This window comes from Coniosporium apollinis (genome assembly GCF_000281105.1).
Source record: "Coniosporium apollinis CBS 100218 chromosome Unknown supercont1.17, whole genome shotgun sequence".
Lineage (NCBI taxonomy): Eukaryota > Fungi > Ascomycota > Dothideomycetes > Coniosporium > Coniosporium apollinis.
The window spans coordinates 292,721-311,917 of record NW_006913279.1 but is presented as its reverse complement, the minus strand read 5'-3'; the positions used below and the strand labels follow the sequence as shown (position 1 = coordinate 311,917).

Genomic DNA, 19,197 nt, shown 5'->3' with positions numbered 1-19,197 from the left:
GCGCGACTGAAACTGCCATAACCAAGACTCCGACCGTCGAAGAGAAATGGCGACAGCACAGCCTGCGGTCGAGAAGAAGCGCAAGAGGGAGAAGGAGGAGCGGGCCTCTGGCGGCCAGAAGGCGAAGCGCGTCAAGAGCTCGGTGAAAAATGGTGTGGAAGCGTCAAAAGAGAATGTAGCTGGGGACAGAGACTCCGGTGCGGCAAATAGCAGCCTGGCCAACGGGGCTGATACAAGCACGGTAGATGCGCAATCTGTAGTTGTCCGGGAGGCGCAACCTCTGCAGAAGGGAAGCAAGAAGAGCAAGAGACCCGAGAAGAGCCCTGCAAGCGCGTGGTATACATCCCAGGCCACCGGCGGCAGGTTTCTGTCTGTGGACCCTGTGTTCTCGCAAGATGAGAAGTGTGTTCGCCCCGACGGCTTGCGCTACTCTTATGCTGATTGATCAGGTACATCATCCTTGCGGCTCCTCGCACAATCCACATCTACTCCGCGGCGACCTCGCTTCTGGTTCGGACATTGCCAATCGATACTGAAGGCCTCATTTCCGCATATGCTCTATCCAGTTCAAATGCGGACAACCTGTATGTCACCACATCCTCAGGGCTGATTCTGCTCTGGGATTGGGTCAACGGGCAACAGTTGCAACGATGGGAGACTGGGTTGTATATTCATGGCCTGGTCACGGTTACCTCGGAGAGCCTCAAAGGAGATGTTGTCTATACGCAGGAACATGGCAACTATTCCACGATCACTGCTCGCCTACTCCATCGAGGCGACGAGACTCCCGAGTCGGTCATACTGTACAAGGGCAAGAACATGCGGCCTCTCCAGTCGTTTATGGTTCTGGCTGGCGGCAAAATCATAGTAGCAACCACGCCGGATACTCTGATTGTGGGTAACCTGGAGAGCCGTACTGTCTCTTCGCTGAAGGACATGACTTTTAGCTGGCGAGAAATCAAGGCTACAGAGTCGATCACCTGCTTCGACGTCCAACTATGGCATCAGCTCCCAGCACAGCCAACCAGAGCGCAGCGCAAAGCTATTGCTCAGGGCCTCAAGGAGCATATTGACATTGCTATTGGTTGTGGTGATGGTGCAATATACATCTACAATGATTTGCTGAATCAGCTGATCGCGGCTGAACGGCCAAACAAGGACTCGAAAGGCTCAGCTTTCCCGACACCCCGCATCCTTCATTGGCACAGAGAGCCCATAGGCTCCTTGAAGTGGTCTCTAGATGGTGCGGCACGTGCTCACTTAGTTCCCCTGGATGCAGCTAACATATGACCAGGCAAATACATCGTGTCAGGGGGCAGGGAGACTGTTCTGCTTCTATGGCAGCTCGACACCGGCAAGCGGCAGGAACTTCCTCATCTGACCTCCGCCATCGACAACCTGACAATATCGCCTACCGGGTCGTCTTACGCCGTTCAGCTGGCGGATAACTCCGTAATAGTGCTGTCAACCAGTGAGCTGAACGCTAAGACCAACATCGCTGGCATCCAGAGCCGTGTCCGGTTCCTGGACGAAGCAGGCACGCCGCATCCTCAGGCGACTGCCTCCGCGAAGCTGAAAGACGCGCCCACTCCTGTTGATGCCTTCTCCATGGTTCCTTGTGCCACCAATCCCCTCCGGCCCACTCAGCTCCTACTTGCTGTTCCCGCTTCTCAGTCGAGGACTGATGTGAACCAAAAGTTCCTTGCCGCGCCTTATCTTCAAGCTTTCGATGTGTCGTCGGCCCACCACGTTTACCGACAGGCTCTGACGCGCAACAACGCAACGATCGTCAACGTCGGCCCTAATGCCACAAAACTTGTGGAACCAAACGTGACCCACCTAAAAGTCAGTCATGATGGCCGGTGGCTCGCAACGGTCGAGGAGTGGCTTCCCCCCAAGTCCGATGTCGAGCATCTGGCCGCCGACGCACAGATGGTGCACGAGGAGCAGTCTTTGCGTCGCGAAATCTACCTGAAGTTCTGGGCATGGAATGAGGAGAAAGAGCAATGGATGTTGGAGACCAGAATCGATGCGCCTCATGTGTCTCCAGACGGTGTGCTGCCAGGTCGGATTTTAGACCTAGTGGCAGAACCGAGCCGGGTCGGGTTCGCTACTGTCGGCGAGGACGGCTCGGTGCGCATGTGGAAACCAAAGACGAGGTTACGTGATGGTACAGTGGTTCGTGGCAGCAACGCTGAAGGCCTAGTAATATGGTCAAGCCGGTTCGTGGTTGAGCTGGAGCAGGGCACAGACGCCCTCGACGCGGAAGTGGATGCCCGAACGGCCTCTACTATGCTGGCTGCCCGCTTGGCGTTTTCGTCTGACGGCTCAATCCTTGCGGTGGCCCAGGAGCGATCTCACAGCGATAGCCAGGGCCTGGTCCATCTTGTCGATACCGCGACAGGAGAGATACGACAATCACGAGCGGGTCTCTACGATGGCGGCCTCATTGCTCTTGGATTCCTGGACAGATGCTTGGTCGTTCTCTCCGACGACCTCACCGTCTGGGACATCGTGGACGACGAGCTTAGCTACAGCGTCAGCCTCTCCCTACCAAGTTTGACAGCCGCACAAAGGTCGGCCGTGACACATCTCGCAATCAATCCCACAGACATCACGTTCGCTGTTTCACTGCCTAACAAGGCCCACGGTCACGCACTACGCTCGAAGGTCCTTGTGTTCGATCCGAAAGACCCCCAGCCCATCTACTCGGATAGATTACCAAATGTCGTCACAGCCCTACTCCCAGCCCACAGCGCCAAGGGCTACATCGCCCTCGACGCCGCCGCCGAGATCCGCATCATCGGTCCCAGAGCCGCGGCGGCTATTCCGCTCATACAGCCCACGGCGGCACCAGAGCAGTCGTTAGCCACCGTTGCGGATGAGGAAGCTGTCGAGCCTGAAGAAGCCGCTGGCGATGACGAAGACGTAGACATTGAGGAAGCTACAAACACCGCAGCTGTGCCAGACGAGATGGCTATCGACGACGCCAACGATGACGCGAACCCGGTTGTTAGGCCGGAGCAGTTGGCTGAGATCTTTGATGTGGGACCCAGCTTTGCGCTGCCGCCTGTGAAGGAGCTGTTTGATGCTGTTGTTGGGTTGTATGCGAGGAAGCCGGGGCAGGGAGGTGGGAGGGGGGTTGTTGCTTCCGCCCAGAGCAGCATAGCGGTTTGGCTGTCTACTCGGTAGTCTACGACACCTGGTTTCCAAGGCTCATAAATATTTTCCGCCAATTGTCTTACTTCTTCCATGCTGCTGGATGTAACTCTAAAGCCCAGGAGTTATTCGACCGCCTTACTAAGCGCCAGAATAGCAGCGGCCCGGACTCAGAGCGCCAAACTTGGCTCGTTCAACGAATCTCCGACTACTCGAGTACATCCATGCTGCATAAGTATACACCTTTCATCAGGCCTACCTGGGTTTCTAGAGAGGGCCTTCTATTCTTCTCAGTACAATTCGGAGTTCCGTTTTCGATTTGAGAATACAACATATTCCTGCATGATTCTATTTACAACAGTGCACTTCACAGTCATGTACTCCAATGTCTATATAACCCCGTCCCGTAACAAAGCCACTGAGCGTTTCATGAAATAATCCCTAATCTGCCCAAGACCACTACAATCAGCACACGCGGCCCAGATCTGCGGCACGGAAGGCCGCATGAATCTCCTCTTCCGCGCCCCCCTCCAACGGAAGCAGCGACGAACGCACGGTAGCATGTTCCAGGATGCCACGAGCAACCAGCCCATGCTTCAGCGCCACGGTTCCCTCCATATGTGACCCACGGTGATAAACGCTCTTAGTCACCGGAAGCAATCGATCATGGATCTCTCGCGCCTTCTTGTAGTCCTTGGCCTTGCCCGCCTTGATCAACTCGATGAGGGGTTCCGGAGCGATGTTGCCGTAGCCAACAAGGAAGCCGTCCACGTCGAAAGCGGTGTGCAGCAGGTACTCGTCATGGCAGGTCAGGATCTGCAGCTCGGGCCGTTGTTTGCGGATGATCGGGATCTCGGTGTCCCAGCGGCGCATGTTGCGCACGCCGTTCTTCATGGCGAACACGCCGGGCTGCGCCGCGATGTCCAGCATGGTCTGCAGGCTGTACGTCGCTTTGGTGTTATCCGGGTACTGGAATAGGATGAGCGGGAGCCCGCTCTTCTCGTACACAACGCGGTACCGGTCCTGCGGCGCGCCGGCCTGGTAGCCGAATCGCAGCCAGCCGTGAGAGGGATAGAGCAGGCCGGCTGAAGCGCCTGCGGCTTTGGCGCGTTGGGCTTCTAGAGCGGCGACTTCGGTGCCCTCGGCTGTGATGCCGGCGATGACGGGGATTTTGTCGTCTACGGACTTGACGAAGGCGGTGATTACGGCTGCCTGCTCTTCCTGCGTGAGGAAGGTGCCTTCGCCGGCGTGGCCTAGTACAACTAGACCCTTTACGCCGTCGATACTGCCGAGCCATGAGCCTAGGCGTTGAATGGCTTCGAAATCGACGGCGCCATCGCGAGTAAATGGGGTGACAGGGGCTGGAGTGAGACCTCGGAGGTCGAAAGAAGTCGTGTGGCCGTTCATGTTGCCGTTCATGGTTGTTGAGCGGGTCCTTTTAGCAACTGAGACTGTGTTGGGCAAGAATGTTTGGGTTTTGTGAGAGCAGATCTGGTCTTGAGTATGAGAGGAAGTTGGATTGATTGATTGATGGACTCATGGTAGCGAAGAGAGCTGGGCCTTATTATATGCAATTGGTACCCGTGTACAAGAGACTTTGAGGCCAAGAGCAGCCAGGCATTTAGTCAGAGCAACAATCGTGGAGAGCCCCGCGAAAGCCATCCGTTCCGAACGTCGAAGCCCATGCCAAAGCCGATCGTTACGTTGCGGAGTTTCGAAACACCGCGTGTGGGTGTCGAGATGTTGCGCGGACTGGCACTTGTCCGAGCGACCTGGTCCGCCACTCGCACAAATGTTTGTGCGGTGCCATCCCGCAGTCACGGCGCTGCAAGGCTGTTGCGGAGTGCGGACAGGGCTCTGCGGAGTGTGGTTCTTCAGCGCCACTTGGAGTCCGGGGAAGACCTAGATCTGAGGAGTATTTCTCCATGGGGAAATCGCTGGGGTATACAAGAGACATTGATCTGCCCGTTTAATCTCGTCTCCAGACATCCAGATATCTCGCATCAGCAGCTGACTGGGCCTTTTCGTCCACCTTGACGGATACTGCGATTCTCAAACCTCAGTTCAACATTTCTGACTCTTTATAAAAAGATTCCACCGCCAAAATGACTCACGACCTTGAGAAATCGACCCCTATGCAAGTCGAAGATGTCGCCATTGTCACCGAAAAGTCTGAGAAGACCGTTAATGCTGGGCGAGTCGGTGACTATTCCGGAGCGGTTGCGAAGACCGACGAGGTGGAGATTGCGTTGGTACGAAAGATGGATTACAGGATCATGCCAACGCTTTTCGCAATGTACTTCTTGTAAGGGGTCCAGAGACGGCATGTCAATATACTCGAAGCTGATACACTGCGACCAGAAACAAACTCGACCAGAATGCCATTGCGAATGCTCGGTTGAACAACCTCGAGGATGACCTCAACCTGAAAGGTTCGCAATACAACACTTGTATCAGTATCCTCTATGTCGGGTGAGTCTTGATGCCTTCCAGGGCTCGTCCGATCAATCATTCTGACCTAACGCGTGTACAGGTACTTGTTCATGCAGATTCCTTCCAACATGATCATGGCGTCGAACAAAATCCGGCCATCAATGTACATGAGCATCACCATGATGGCCTGGGCTACGGTTGCCACGCTCACGGCCCTGGTCAGGAACTTCGCAGGTCTTGCCACTGTTCGATTCTTTTTAGGTGTCGTAGAGGCACCGTTCTATCCAGGAGCTCTCTACCTCTTGTCGCTCTTCTACACCCGCAAGGAGATTGCCACTCGCATTTCCATACTCTACTCGGGAAACATATTCGCCGTGTCATTTTCCGGACTCATCGCAGCGGCGACCTTCGAGACCTTGGATGGTGTCCATGGTGTCCAGGGCTGGCGGTGGCTTTTCATCATCGAGGGCCTTGTCACCTTCGGCGTTGCAATCGTCGCCTGGTTTCTGCTCCCGGACTACCCCCTCACAACGAGATGGTTGAATCCCATGGAACGTCAATTGGCGCATGATCGGATCCAGAGAGACACTGTCGGCCTGAAGGAGAGCAGAGGACTTCGTTGGGGTTTCGCCCAGGCCATCCGTGATCCCCGGCTCTACCTCTTCTGTCTCATGCAGAACATGCATCTCAGTGCCACCTCCTTCAATCAATTCTTTCCCACCGTAGTCTCCAGTCTTGGGTTCAACACGGTCATCACGCTCGTCCTCACAGCCCCCCCAAGTCTTGTTGCTGGAGCGGTCGGAATCGGCATCGGCATCTCGTCTGGGAAGTACAACGAGAGGACCTGGCACATCACCATCTGCATGGGGATTGCGCTCATAGGGTTCGTCACCTCTGCTTTAACACTTAACGTTCCTGCGAGATATGTGTCTTGTTTCCTTTTCGCTTCCGGTGTCTACGCAGTCAACTCGGTCATCCTGGGATGGATCTCTGCCACCTTGGGCCAAACCACGGAGAAGAAAGCCGTATCATTGTCGATTGTCAATGTCGTCTCCATGGCCTCCTTCATCTACACTCCTTATCTTTATCCCAAGACCGACGGGCCGAAGTACGTTATCGCGATGTCGAGCAATGCTTCGTTTGCGTTCATGACGATCAGCTGTGCCTGGATCTTGAAGTTGTGGCTTCAGCGGACCAACAAGAGGATGCACAAGGAGCAACCTGCTGGAAGCGTGTATTATGCCTACTGAGGGATCTTCGTGGGGCGCCAGGTGTGGCGGTACCACTGAGATGAGCAAAGGGATGCTGGCAATCTAGCAAAATGACCGGAGCGGTAGAGATATAGGCTCTTGTGCTGTACATAAACAAGAGATATTGAATTTTTAGGATCAACAAATGAGTCAGTACCACGTTTCACGGATTGAAATAGCGACCGTTTGCGCGATATTCGGACTTTTGACTCTGCCAAACCTCAGCCACTCACTCACCAAGTGAATGTTTCAAATCAGTCTTGACACTTACTTTCTTAGCTTGCGCTTCAATCTGGAGTATCTCAGCCCGCAAATTCTCTTCGGCGTCTTTCCCGCAGCGATCAAGCGCTAGAAGCTACCTCCGAGGCCTAAAAACTGATCATCACCCATCCAAAACGGTAGGTCATAGCCACAGAACAGGTCTGCGACGTCGTCGTTTGGCATAGGAATGTCCGAAAGTTGCTGACCAATTCCAGAAAAATTCCATTGTAAGCCAGCAAGACTTGAGGGATTTGAAAACGCTACATTCTGCGGCGGAGGCTCGGGAAGGCTCGAAGAATTTCCTGGTCTGGGGGCGGATTCGTACGAAGAACCAGTATTGCGACGGATTGATGAGTCTGGATTCTCTTGGAGGGCGACGCTGGCTCCTCTCGTGCTGACAGAACCTTGTCGTTCTTGAGCCGGGTGATGGTCCGTTCTGGGAGAAGGTATTTCGTTATGCTGCCGTTGCGGCAATCTCGTTGGATTGCTCGAAGTGGATCGTAGATTGCTGTTGTCTCCTCCGTTCAGCTCTGTCACGTCTTTGTGCGCCATGTGCCGCACTCCTTGATTTGCGCTACTTCTCGTCATGAGGTCCGGCCCATTGCTTCTTTCAGTCAATCGCGCGCTTAATCTTCGTATCGCAACGGCACAAGCGTCTGGCCAGATACTTCCTCTTAACGCCACGTGTTTCAGTATGTCCAAGCTTCGATCGGCGAGTCTGAGAAGATGTTAGCTGCTTCTAATAGTCTTGCATGGTGTTCGTCATTCGTCATCGGCGTTCCGCAGGTTTCTAGGAACACGAAAGTGGGAATTTCAAGACATGCCTTATTGCTACCTCCCGAGGGACTTGGTCTTCGTTTGCAGCGTAGATCATGATGAACGCACTCATCCACACAGCCCACGTGAAGGATGGCCAAAGCAAAGGGGTGTTTTCGGGAATCTCCTGTAGAGCCTCAGGTGACACTCCCAGAGTTCCCGCGCCTTTTAAAGCCTTGTACATAGTGTTTATGACAGACCTTGAGGCACCGATGCAATTCTGAAGCGCTGCATTATATGCTGCACTCTTTTTCGAGGTTGCAATGATGAATCTGTTGAGAGCGATTACAGATTCGTGTCTGAGAACAATGAGGGTCACCTGATGAAACCGACTGATGGGAAGAGATTGATACTTGGTTGACTCCAGGTATTCATCGACTTCGTTCCACCACTTGGTGAGTTCCGCGCCGATGATTACAGCTTGATCGGGCTCGGTTCCGGCATGGGATGCAGACTTATTCCGCAATTCCATGGTCGATCCTCTGAGCTCTGCATGCCTTGCTAGAAAGTCAAGCAAATCTAGGCGATCATCGCGATCTGCAAGAGCTGAGTAAGATACTAAGATCAGGTACCGAGATGGAAGGATTACCTACCTGGAGGGTCATCATCGCTTTCTACATGCCGCTCTGAGCTTGGACGGCAGACGTTGACGTCATCATCTCGGATAGCAAGAGGGATTCCAAGTCTAAGGCAGATGTAGCGATCGATACAGTATATCGTCCAGAACAAACGTTTACGAAGTTCTGCCTCTTTCCTAGAAAAGGCCGAGAATTGCACTGGACAACGATGAAGACCTAATTGGAAAACCATGCGTACAGCAAGACCTTCAAGGCGAGAAGCGGCATTGTAACGTAACATCGATAACAGGAACAATTGGACACTAACAACGGCTTGTAAGGATGGTATCGAGGTCTCATCAGTCAGCACCCGCTGGATACTGCTGATGGCGTCATTGAACGAGTGGAAGACGAGACTTGCCGGAACAGGTCGCATGGCTGTTCCCGTTTGGCGGCGGTCGGCAACTGATATTGATAAGATGGATCTAATGATGATGAGTTGGTATGCCCTTGTGTTGTCCGAATCTGAGACTCCGTTCCGAGCAGCATCCTCGAAATAGCTGAGTATAGTTGGAGCGTGGAGAAACGGATACGCCGGATGCCAATTATCGAAATAATAGCGGGTCCAGTCAAGAAGGTCATCGAAGGAAAATGCATGGCTTCCATTAGACGCAGGAATGGTGAGAACTTCGCTAGACCGCCATAGATATTCAGAGGCACTCTTCGTGGCCCCGGTAGGAGACTGGTCCTCCTCTCCCGGAACTACATCACTCTCTGGTGGGATTTGGCTCTGCGCTCTTTCTGCTGCGAGCGCGCCGGACAGAGAGGGGACGTAATATCTGCCGTTTGCACTGGCGGCAAAGCTCCGACGATCATCTCTCGAGCTGTTTCGCTCCGAGCCGAACTCTCGCAACTGATGGCCCATGGTTTGCAGAAAGGCCCTTCTTTTTCCGGCACGAAGCTCAGCCTCAGTGCTGTCTGACGTGGCCTCGCTGTCGTCTGGGCGCGAACGCCGCTTGTTGGATGAGTTCTCTGTTGGCATGGTTCTTGAGATTAGAACGTAATCGCTGCCAACTCCAGGCGAGGACATGCTCGGTCAAGGGAGCAGGAATCAACCATAACACACAAGGTTGATGAAATGATACCAGGTAGACGGCGAGGTGTTTCAAAGTGTAAGTTTGTCCCCGCAAATCCGTCCCCGCATATGGCGCAAACACCAAGAACATAGGTCACGCTTTGCAGGAAGTGAAAAACACGTTTAAGTTCCATATACAAGATCCGGTGATGGGTCTAGGGACAGAGGATGGCGGACCATGGCGGTTCAAACAAGGTGAGAAACATGAAGGGGAAGTCGGCTAAGACTGATCGGTGCAGCTGCAGACGGGAGACCTGCATATTCTCACGGCGCTAAACGAAGTGGTGACATTTCTTAAGTACCTTGTCGATGCGATGGATTCAGTGTATAGAATTGGACATGTTCTGGCAGCACTGTTTTAGATATGAAGTCACCTGGTTAGACATATGGACCCGAATCTGCAGTGTAACTCCTATGCTTGGGCTGTAATTCCGCTGAGCAGCCAGCTGCACGCCAAAAGCTTGGTCAAAAGTACTTATGCCATTGCATTGAGGTTGACCCCCTAGATTGGGGCGAAAAGCCTGTCGGTACACCCGGGGCTGGGTGTTTCTCTAGAAGTAATCCTGGTTCTTCTGAGATTACTTGTTCTGCTCCTGAGATAGTCAAGTCTGGAGGATCGCCGAGAACGTTCTCTAGATGATGAACCCCCTCCAAAACACCGACGAAAGTACCCTCGCTTGGCTGCCATGCCGTTGCTTGGTTCGTAATTGACTCATGTGGACTAGACGTTGCTTGCGAAGACCCGTGACGTGGTCGCATGAGGTTCTCACTCCTCATCGCGTCGACTCTCTCGATATCTCGTTGCTGAACATTGGATGTACTTCTGTCCTGGACAAAGGACAACCCAGTCCATGGATGGTTTGTTTCTTGGGGTGCAGACGGCTCTGCAACAGCATCAGGACCTGGCTCGCGGCCCTTGAGCAGTTCAACTTTGTTCCGCCACCACGCTTGCCGCTGATCCTCAGAAGTCAATGGCAACAGCTTCCATTCTTCAACTTTGGCGGTTTTGGACTGTTTGTTGCTATTCTCTGCAAATATTTCGCGAACGCTCTCCTGGTCATAGGACCCATAGATGACTGATAACGTCTCGAAGAGGACAATCTCGGTTTCTAGAAGACGCTGCTCTAGACAGGAGATGTACCCGGTTGGAATACCCCTGTCGACCGCAACCTGTCAATGTACGGTTTAGGACTTTGACGTTATCAGAACTGGTACGGACTGACCTCTTGTTACTAGGCGGATATAAGCATCTCACGCCAGTAGAAGTGCATTGAGAGCACGATGGTCTACAAGCATTGAATAATAAGTACCTACGGGAAAGCGAGACAACCGACGCCCACATACAGTTCGCGGTCACACTAAGCGCGAGCAAAGGAAACTTAGCGGGAGCCAACCTAGCTGGACAGCTTGAGTCTTACCTTGCATTTCTTCGTTCGACAGAGCTCGCAAGCAATAGCATTGAGCTGCTCCTGCGTTCAGGCATACAAATCAGCACTGTAACACGGCGGAAAGCTTGGCGTGGAGCACCTGCCATGGAATCGGGACACGGGTATCACATAAGCAATGCCCGAATCGTGGTGTTTTATTCCTGCGGTGGAAATCAAAGGTTTCGGACTTTTGGTTCTCCGCACAGCTCTTTTGGCTTTGCGGGGTTACGCTACTCCGGGAGCTGCCGTCTCCCAAGATTCCGACATCCGCTCGTGGGAAAAAACGGACTTTGAATTCCGTTGACACTGTGTCGCACTCTCGAGCCCGCCACTGAAGACTGATCGAGCCTTCGTGTGTCGCGTGCTCTGATCTACTGCAAGCTGAGTCAAAAGAGAACTGAAATCTCTAGGATTACAAGATACCCTATTCTTCTGCCTGGCGCGTTATCCAGATTTGTGGTGTCCCGTACCAGTTGTGTGCTAAATTCCCTCGTTTCACCCTCATCGTGAGAAATTCCAAAAAATCATATCAGGTTTCTACTGTTCATGCTTAACCCTAGATCCGGACAAGGATTACTTACCTGGTGGTGCAACCCCCGATCAGACACAAAGCAACATGATAATTCTAGGTAGTAGCCTATTCTCGCAGGCGCTCGCAGGCGGAAAGGTTCTGTTATGTATCCTTGGCCACGATCTGAATCTTACTCCCGGCTTTTGTTCCCTTGTACCAGTCTTCACACCACAGCTGCGTTTCCACGTAGAGAACGTGTATCATGGTGCCGTAGACCCTCTCTCGCTTTTACGAGAAAGATCAAGGTCTATACCCAGAGGCTACTCGATAGACTGGACTTCATGAGCTCCGTACTCATCCATATTCGGCGAGGCGAGGGTGAATAGCGCCTGAGCAAGAGCGGCGGTGAGTACTGGCCGCGGACAGGACCACATCCTTCGAACGTGTTCATCACAGGTATTAGAATTTACGTAGTTTGGTAGGCAGAGAGATCATAACTCAGATTGCTCGTGTTATCCTTCTGAGGCTCACGTGCTGTCGGTATCTGTATGCTTGGAAGTCCTGCTTGGTATAAATTTGACCTCAGGCAATAGAGCAATGGTCCAGTACCGTACCGACCCTCGGCGCCGAAGGGGTATGACTGACTTACGCCGGTACGCGTACCACACAGAGTTTCCTCAACGTGATGATCTGGCATTGAGAAGAACTATGCGTACTCACGTGGACCACTTGGTGCGCCCTCGGTTAGGACCTCTTGTAAGATGTTCGGTCATTGAATGGGTATTTCGAGATGGATATTCTGCAGCCTTCCGCAATACGAGAATCTGCGGTTGCGCATGTGCTACTTGAGGCGGCTTACGCACCCTCTACGTAACCACCTGACCTGCGGTTCGAGGCGCAGCTGAAAAGTAGATGCCTAAGTACCAACGCCACCTTTGGAGTTAGAACCACTAGAACGGATGTTTGCACACTCCTGGCCGGTCGTCGAAGGGCATCAAAAATGCCCCAGAAGTGCTCGCTTACTTAATGGAGTGGGGCCCTCGTCGCCTTGGTTGTTGTATTGCACATTCCGGGGTTCTTCATTTCCATGGGGGTGAAACGCGGCTGTAGTGGTGGGGCTGCTAAATTAAGAGTAGCTGATGCCTAATTGGGCTTGGTCGCCGCAGTAGATCGGCAAGGGGGCGTCGTAACCCTTTCAGTGGCTGCCTTAAAAGAACACCGTGTCCCCTTTCTGACCGCACCTCTGCACCTCCTTGAAAACTCAACCCCCACCCAAGTGCCATGTTTCCATACGCCAGACAACAACCACCATGGAAGCAAATCTTTCACCAGAGTCACTAGACTTTGCGACACCCATCATGGCCACGACTCCCTCGCTGAGCCCGTCGCCCTCAATGGGTGTCGGTCCCCCACCTGGCACCATCAAGCTGGAGGATCTACACTTGCCTCTTTTTGAGGAACCCTCCCAGACACCTGAGCCAACCCAGACACCCGAGGAAGCCGACAAAGCCCCGACGTCACTAAAGCCTGGCAAGAAGCGCAAGTCATGGGGTCAGAAACTGCCTGAACCGAAGACAAATTTGCCCCCTCGCAAACGAGCAAAGACACAGGACGAGAAAGAACAACGCCGGATCGAGCGCATCAAGAGGAACAGGCTCGCAGCTCACAATTCGAGGGAGCGAAAGCGGGTCGAGGTTGAGGAGCTACAGCAAAAGAACGACGCGCTCGAAGAGCAGGTTCGGTCAATGCAGGAAACCATGGCGCGAATGACGGAAGAGCTCGCTGGGCTACGCAGCAGAGTGTTGCGCACCCCGTCAGCCCACCCCAAAGTTGAGCCGCCATCCTCGCTTGCGAATCTGGGAAGGAAACCGCCCACGATTGGACCTTATCAGGCTATGTCACCGCCCGAATCCACCCTAGGCTCCTTCGACATACCTTCGGAGGCTTCAACGCAACCAAGCACACCATTTGTCAACAACCTGATCGATGTCGCCAGCACCGAACCCGTACAGACACAACATTCTGCTGCAATGTTGTGGGACCTGCAGTGTCAGTCGGGTTCTGGTCGCCGGCAAACTTGGAATCAGCACCAACTCCAGTGGTTGATTGCTTATCTGATCGCTTTCAATCTACAACTCCTCATCAAGTCGGTCTCTTCGATTTCGTCAACCTTCCTGCCGACGATCCGGAGCAACAGCCTCACTTCAATGACGCCACACCGTGGTACCCCCTCACTACGAACAGTTTCAGCGACTATGACTTGTTTGAGCACTCGGCTTCGAATCCTATCGACATGCAGGCCCTCTCTGGCGCAGCGGCTTTCCCAGCTGTTAGCGACGAGTATGGCCATGCGGTTGATTACTTCGAGCAGGATGCTTGAGCATTTTCACGGAGCTGGCGCTAGTTCTAGGTTTGGGACACGAACGATCGGTACCCAGTCGCGGAGGCTTCAGGCAAAATCGCTCCTGCCACGGCGGAGATCTCGAAGACCTGGTGGTTCTCTCACCGAAGAGTACAAGAGGCTTGTCACTGCGTTCGATCATCCGATACGATCTTCTTTGACGCAGCGTGAATGAAGAAATGGGCAAAACAAGGGTTTAACGGTGGAGTGCATAGGCGTTGATTGGTATCCGTAGTTCTGCGGTATCTGTATCGTTTAGACAAAATCGATATGGCGCTGTGCCTGAGCTGGACTTGCAACCTTGTTGTGCCGTGAGACCTCGACTGAATCTGCGTGATACAATCGATAGGTTCTACAACATTTCAACACGCATGCATCGACCACCCGAGCCATCCTAGGTATAGAAACCATTCACAATACTTCAACTCATCCACTATTGCTCGTCTTCGAAGTCTGTGTTTCTTATATTACCATGAGTTGCAGTCAGTCACTGCACTATTGCCAGTAACAGCGGATGTATCAGCATCAGACCACTGGGATGTTTTGCGTGCCCGAAACTGTGAAACAACACCGCTGCTCGAACATAGTAAGGGACTACTGGCCTTAATAGCGGGAGGCGCGATAATACTGGGTCCCTGAAGATCATGCCCTTGCTGCGTGCTCCTGCAGCGTCTATGCTCATCTGCACTACACAACCTCATTCCCACGTCTCTGTGACGTAATCCATCTACACACCGTCTAGCACTCTCCTAATTTGACCGCAGAGAAGCAACTCAACTACATACAATCTCCTCTGGTATCGAACTGCTTCATCTCAGTCACAAACACTCTCAATACCTCACTACTCACACCTACACACCCCATACGCATACCACCACAATGCCTCGTGACGGATCCGGCCGCTCCCACAACGCCATCGAGGAAGGCGACGACCTCCAGACTAGGGCTCACGGCACCGGCGGCGACAAGGCATGTCTCTTTTACCCATCTCCCACCTCTCACCCACAGTTCACCTCTCACTCTCACAGCCCACGTTTTGTTCCGCCCCATGCCCCCGTTTCTCTCAAGTTCTCACGTGCTTACACCCCATCAGGACGCCGAGCTCGAGCACACCAAACATGTCGCTCCGGCGCCGGACCATGAGAAGGGCGGGGTGATCGAGGGTATGGGAGCGGGTGGGCAGAGGGAGGAGCCCAAAGTTGGGAATCGGGGGAAGGGTGGGGCGCATGAGCCGTTGGTTGATAGGATCACCTAGTGACAGGACGTGAGGCCAGAGGGCTGAGAGATGGTGCGGGGGAGCTTCACGATGGAGGCTGTGCAGCAGGAGGTGCTGGGTGAGCTGCGAAGGCTGCTGTTAGGAGGAGGCAGGGTGCTGGCTTCTTAGCTTGAAACTTGGGACACAGGGATTGCTTGCACTAGGGCATCGGCCAGCCTTCTATGCTGTGCTATCAGGAAAAAAGTTGTCTCTTCAAGCTTCCAAGTGTCTGAACCACTGTTGGTTGCATCCCATCTCAACACAAAAACTATCACAGCACCGCTAGAATCCCACCCGACCCTCGAACACCCCAGCCACCTCACTTTTTCATCCACCCGCTAACATCCCACCCCATCAACTCACACTCGCTGGCTTCCCCTCCCCGCCCCCAGCTCCCTTCCCTCACCCGCGCCCCTTCTCGGACTCTCTCCAGGGTGATCACTAAACAACCGTCCCGGCCTGGCCCTCGGATCCGGCTCGAGCGTCAGCTTCGCCATCGAGACATCCAGCCTCCTCTCCGCGAGCGTGGAAGGACTGCTTAGAGCCTTGCTATAAGATACCGGAGTGTCTGGCTGCGAGTTTCGGTTCATCGCACGCGTTGCGGCGCAGAGTTGGTTGGCGGTCCAGTCGTGCAATGCGCTGGGCGTTGTTAGCTGGGGTATCAAGGAGCAGGGGAGAGGGAGTACCGAGCGTAGGTTGCTGGTGTGATGATCTCGACATCCTCGGCTGTGTCTGTTTTTCGGCGACGTGCGGGACGGGCAGGGCGGCTTGGGTGGCCGGAGTCGCTGTGCAGGCCGAAGGGGGATTGGCCTTCCGCTGAGAAGAGTTGGCTGCAGTAGACTTGCATGATCGGGTCTTAGACGGTGTTGAGTTATTTCAGCTGATAGACTGTGTAAGACTATGATTTAGCAATGTGAGAAGTGTGCGCATAGCAGAGTCCTCCGTTTTACGAAAAGTACAAGAGATGACGCTGCAGGTCACATTGACTGTGGTACAGGGGGCTGACATCACGTGCCGAGAGGCTGATTCTAGGCTACGGTATGCTGTTTACTGTGTCCGCCTCTTTGTTTCTACGAGCCCAGGTCAGCTGGTAGAATGCATCATAGGCAACCGGTTCAGCAGAGGTGGAAAGGCAAACGGCAGTGACGCACGAGCACGCATGGCGGGCAACATTCTTTGTTCGCATTCCACACTGATAGCGGCGTTGCTGGGCCCGCGCCATACTGTCGGGAAGAGAGGGAACAATGAACATCTGCAGTCGCTTGCGGAAGATGAGGAAAGCCAGGGTCTCTAAACTTGGTTTGACGGGAGCAGAGCGGGAGATGGCGAAGATGAGCTGGAAATTTCGAATGCGGAGAGGAGCAGAAATTGATTTGAGGGATGTAGTCTCCAATTCAATGTAGAAATGATTGTCTGCTTGGACCCAACCCCGAGCGGCTGAAGTATGTGGTTGAGGAAGACCATAATGAAAATTAAATTCTGAACGATGCGCATATACGTTATTGCCGCGGTGTCCGCGTGCTTTGGGGCTACGGTGCTCTCGCAATCGCTCGGGAACCTGTCGGAATCGGTCACCGAAGGATGCACGGAAGCTTCCCCTGCCAGTACGTATGCGCTCAACAGGCGAAGCACTCTGAGGGCTAACCCGCTTAGGGGCATCGCACCTCTTCAGTGGCATCTGCTTGAAAGACTCCCGAATGTCCGTTTCGATAGCCGACGCGACCCTTGACTCAGCGATCGCCGCCAGAGACCTCGACACTGCAACCACCGACACCGAACCCAGCTCTTCAGACCCGGCAACTCAAACCCTTACAGCAACTCTCTATAGAGCTACAGCAGCATCCTCAGCGGCATACGGCGGTCTCCTTGTTGACACCGGGTCTCCCAAAACGGAAACTACGACCTCCGTGGTTTTCACCGACGACAAGGGCGCTACTAAGCCTCCGCTAGGAGCTTCAACAACTTCCAAAAGCGGAACGCGATCTGCGTCGCCTTTTGACGGTGTCCCGCCGGCTTTCGGCATGGTACGGCTGGGGTTGGTTACGCTTGGGATGTGCGTTATGGCGGTTGTTTTCGCGGAGCTGTGACGTTCTTAGTGTCTACATAGCGGAGAATGACCCTTTGCTGGGAAGTAATGGAGCGAACGGAATGACTTCGCAATAACTAGTAATTAAAATATTACGTTACGTACATCGTCGGCACGATTGATGCTTTCGCGGTGCGACTCTAAGGTGTTACAGTGGGCAAATTTTACGGTCGAAGGCGCGGCCTTTGAATCACAGCGGCTCTGGGCCACGGTATTCGCGACTTTCGCCGATATCGCAGACATCGAATACGCCTTCTTCGGGTATGCTCTTCTGAGCCAGTGCTTTCTTGAGCAACTTCGGAGGCTCGAGAACCTCTTCCTCCGTCAGAACCCAGGTGCCCCAGTGGATACCAAGGGCACGTTTGCATCTCGTGTCAACAAAGATATTGACGCTGTCGAAGGGATTCGCATGCATCGGCGACATGATATACCTCTGCGATTTAACCGTCAGCATACAAGCCTTATTGCAGGTTTGAGGAACGCCGAACTGACCGGATCATAGGCTCCAATAGGGATCAATCCGAGATCGAACGGTCCTCGAAGGTTGCCGATCTGTTTGAATGCGGGACAATGCGGAAACTTGTGCTTTGGGTCATAGTCGTCCTCGCCGGCGGGTAGCTCGTCTACGGCGCGGTATCCCGTGTCGCTTTCATGCTTTAGTAAAATGTCGGTGCCGAGCGTTGGATCGCTACTCACCCTCCAAACCAGATCCTCTTGCCCCCTGACTCAACGCTCCAGCTCGCCCACAGGGTATGGTTCTTATCGAACGGTGTCCGCGCGCTCGTGTGCTGGCACGGTAAGCAGCCTATGGTGGCCTGAATATCTTTAGATCCTCCAGTCTTAATGACCTTGTCATCTTGCGTGACGTGGCCGTCGCTCGGTGCTTTGTCTTTCGACTGCATCGCTGACAGGTGTATGTCTCTGGACTCCCACCAATCCAACTCTGTGACGTTTTCCACCCCAGATTTCAAAAACCACTGCTTGTTGCCTAAAGGTACGAAGAAGTGTGTATTAGGGTGTAGCTCTTTAATCTTGGTGATGGTAGGATGCGAAAGGTGGTCGTAGTGGCTATGCGAGATGATGACAGCGTCGATACACGGTATGTCTTCAAGCTTACACGGCATCTCGGTGTAACGCTTCGGCCCCATGAAGGAGAATGGCGAACATCGTGATTCGAAGACAGGATCGAAGAGCACTCGTAGACCGCCGGGGAACTCAACATAGTAGCACGCGTGCCCTAGCCACGTCGCTCTTAATGTGGAGGTCTCTCGGGTTGGCAGGAAGGCTGGCTTGCGGACTGGGACAGTTGGTGGCGTAGTATCGGGCTTGTTGGCTTTACCGCTCAGATGTCGCCTGCGCGAGGAGATCAGCGCCAGCTATTGGAAAGGGGTTGGGCTCTACTACCAGATCATGGCTTTCATGATTGCTGTCACGCTCATTTCCCTGTAAGAGTCCCATGGATTTCTGAAGCCCTTCCCGTCTTTGAGGTGATGCGTTCGGTCTTTGGCATCCTCCGGTACTGCACCCATCATCTGGGACGAGGATACCACAGCTGCATACAGCGCCGTGCTTGTGGACGCGGAAGACATTTTGGGCCTTGAATGGAATAGTCTGTGGTGCTGATTACGCCGGTGGATTCTTGCTCGAATGGAATTGCGGAGTAGAGCACGGAGGTACCAGTACATTATATAGGCCCCTAATTCTCACTCAGTGTAATCACGCATATGGAAGAACACCGCGCGAGGCTGCAGACGCGCATGCGAAATTCGTATCGATGATGACGCATGGAGTCGCTGGATCCGGTCGGCATCTCGGGTTGCCGAATCCGTGGCCGTCCAGGTCTGCCACCGTGCCAATGTCACTTCTGATTGCTGGACAATTGGTGTGAAAGGATCAAAAGCCCTGC

General features: G+C 53.6%; 9 protein-coding genes across 9 annotated transcripts; 5 read left to right on the top strand and 4 right to left on the bottom strand.

The window, feature by feature from the left end:
- Positions 1 to 46: 46 nt before the first annotated feature.
- Positions 47 to 3,192, top strand: W97_04066 (uncharacterized protein; the record flags this gene model as incomplete). The annotated part of the gene is made up of 3 exons (XM_007781959.1): positions 47 to 402; positions 450 to 1,243; positions 1,295 to 3,192. The coding sequence occupies 3 exons, from the start codon at positions 47 to 49 to the stop codon at positions 3,190 to 3,192; spliced, it is 3,048 nt and encodes a 1,015-aa protein (XP_007780149.1).
- Positions 3,193 to 3,624: 432 nt separating this feature from the next.
- Positions 3,625 to 4,578, bottom strand: W97_04065 (dihydrodipicolinate synthase; the record flags this gene model as incomplete). Its single annotated transcript, XM_007781958.1, has 1 exon — positions 3,625 to 4,578. One exon carries the CDS (start codon positions 4,576 to 4,578, stop codon positions 3,625 to 3,627), a length of 954 nt encoding a protein of 317 aa, XP_007780148.1.
- Positions 4,579 to 5,264: 686 nt separating this feature from the next.
- On the top strand, positions 5,265 to 6,842 carry W97_04064 (uncharacterized protein; the record flags this gene model as incomplete). Its single annotated transcript, XM_007781957.1, has 3 exons — positions 5,265 to 5,464; positions 5,521 to 5,631; positions 5,693 to 6,842. 3 exons carry the CDS (start codon positions 5,265 to 5,267, stop codon positions 6,840 to 6,842), a joined length of 1,461 nt encoding a protein of 486 aa, XP_007780147.1.
- Positions 6,843 to 7,893: 1,051 nt separating this feature from the next.
- Positions 7,894 to 9,518, bottom strand: W97_04063 (uncharacterized protein; the record flags this gene model as incomplete). The annotated part of the gene is made up of 2 exons (XM_007781956.1): positions 7,894 to 8,456; positions 8,513 to 9,518. The coding sequence occupies 2 exons, from the start codon at positions 9,516 to 9,518 to the stop codon at positions 7,894 to 7,896; spliced, it is 1,569 nt and encodes a 522-aa protein (XP_007780146.1).
- A 3,341-nt stretch (positions 9,519 to 12,859) lies between these two features.
- On the top strand, positions 12,860 to 13,929 carry W97_04062 (uncharacterized protein; the record flags this gene model as incomplete). Its single annotated transcript, XM_007781955.1, has 2 exons — positions 12,860 to 13,598; positions 13,697 to 13,929. The coding sequence occupies 2 exons, from the start codon at positions 12,860 to 12,862 to the stop codon at positions 13,927 to 13,929; spliced, it is 972 nt and encodes a 323-aa protein (XP_007780145.1).
- Positions 13,930 to 14,829: 900 nt separating this feature from the next.
- On the top strand, positions 14,830 to 15,205 carry W97_04061 (uncharacterized protein; the record flags this gene model as incomplete). The annotated part of the gene is made up of 2 exons (XM_007781954.1): positions 14,830 to 14,988; positions 15,044 to 15,205. The coding sequence occupies 2 exons, from the start codon at positions 14,830 to 14,832 to the stop codon at positions 15,203 to 15,205; spliced, it is 321 nt and encodes a 106-aa protein (XP_007780144.1).
- A 359-nt stretch (positions 15,206 to 15,564) lies between these two features.
- Positions 15,565 to 16,052, bottom strand: W97_04060 (uncharacterized protein; the record flags this gene model as incomplete). The annotated part of the gene is made up of 2 exons (XM_007781953.1): positions 15,565 to 15,844; positions 15,892 to 16,052. 2 exons carry the CDS (start codon positions 16,050 to 16,052, stop codon positions 15,565 to 15,567), a joined length of 441 nt encoding a protein of 146 aa, XP_007780143.1.
- Positions 16,053 to 16,691: 639 nt separating this feature from the next.
- On the top strand, positions 16,692 to 17,292 carry W97_04059 (uncharacterized protein; the record flags this gene model as incomplete). Its single annotated transcript, XM_007781952.1, has 2 exons — positions 16,692 to 16,809; positions 16,859 to 17,292. 2 exons carry the CDS (start codon positions 16,692 to 16,694, stop codon positions 17,290 to 17,292), a joined length of 552 nt encoding a protein of 183 aa, XP_007780142.1.
- A 189-nt stretch (positions 17,293 to 17,481) lies between these two features.
- Positions 17,482 to 18,880, bottom strand: W97_04058 (uncharacterized protein; the record flags this gene model as incomplete). Its single annotated transcript, XM_007781951.1, has 4 exons — positions 17,482 to 17,724; positions 17,784 to 17,937; positions 17,988 to 18,644; positions 18,696 to 18,880. The coding sequence occupies 4 exons, from the start codon at positions 18,878 to 18,880 to the stop codon at positions 17,482 to 17,484; spliced, it is 1,239 nt and encodes a 412-aa protein (XP_007780141.1).
- Positions 18,881 to 19,197: the final 317 nt, after the last annotated feature.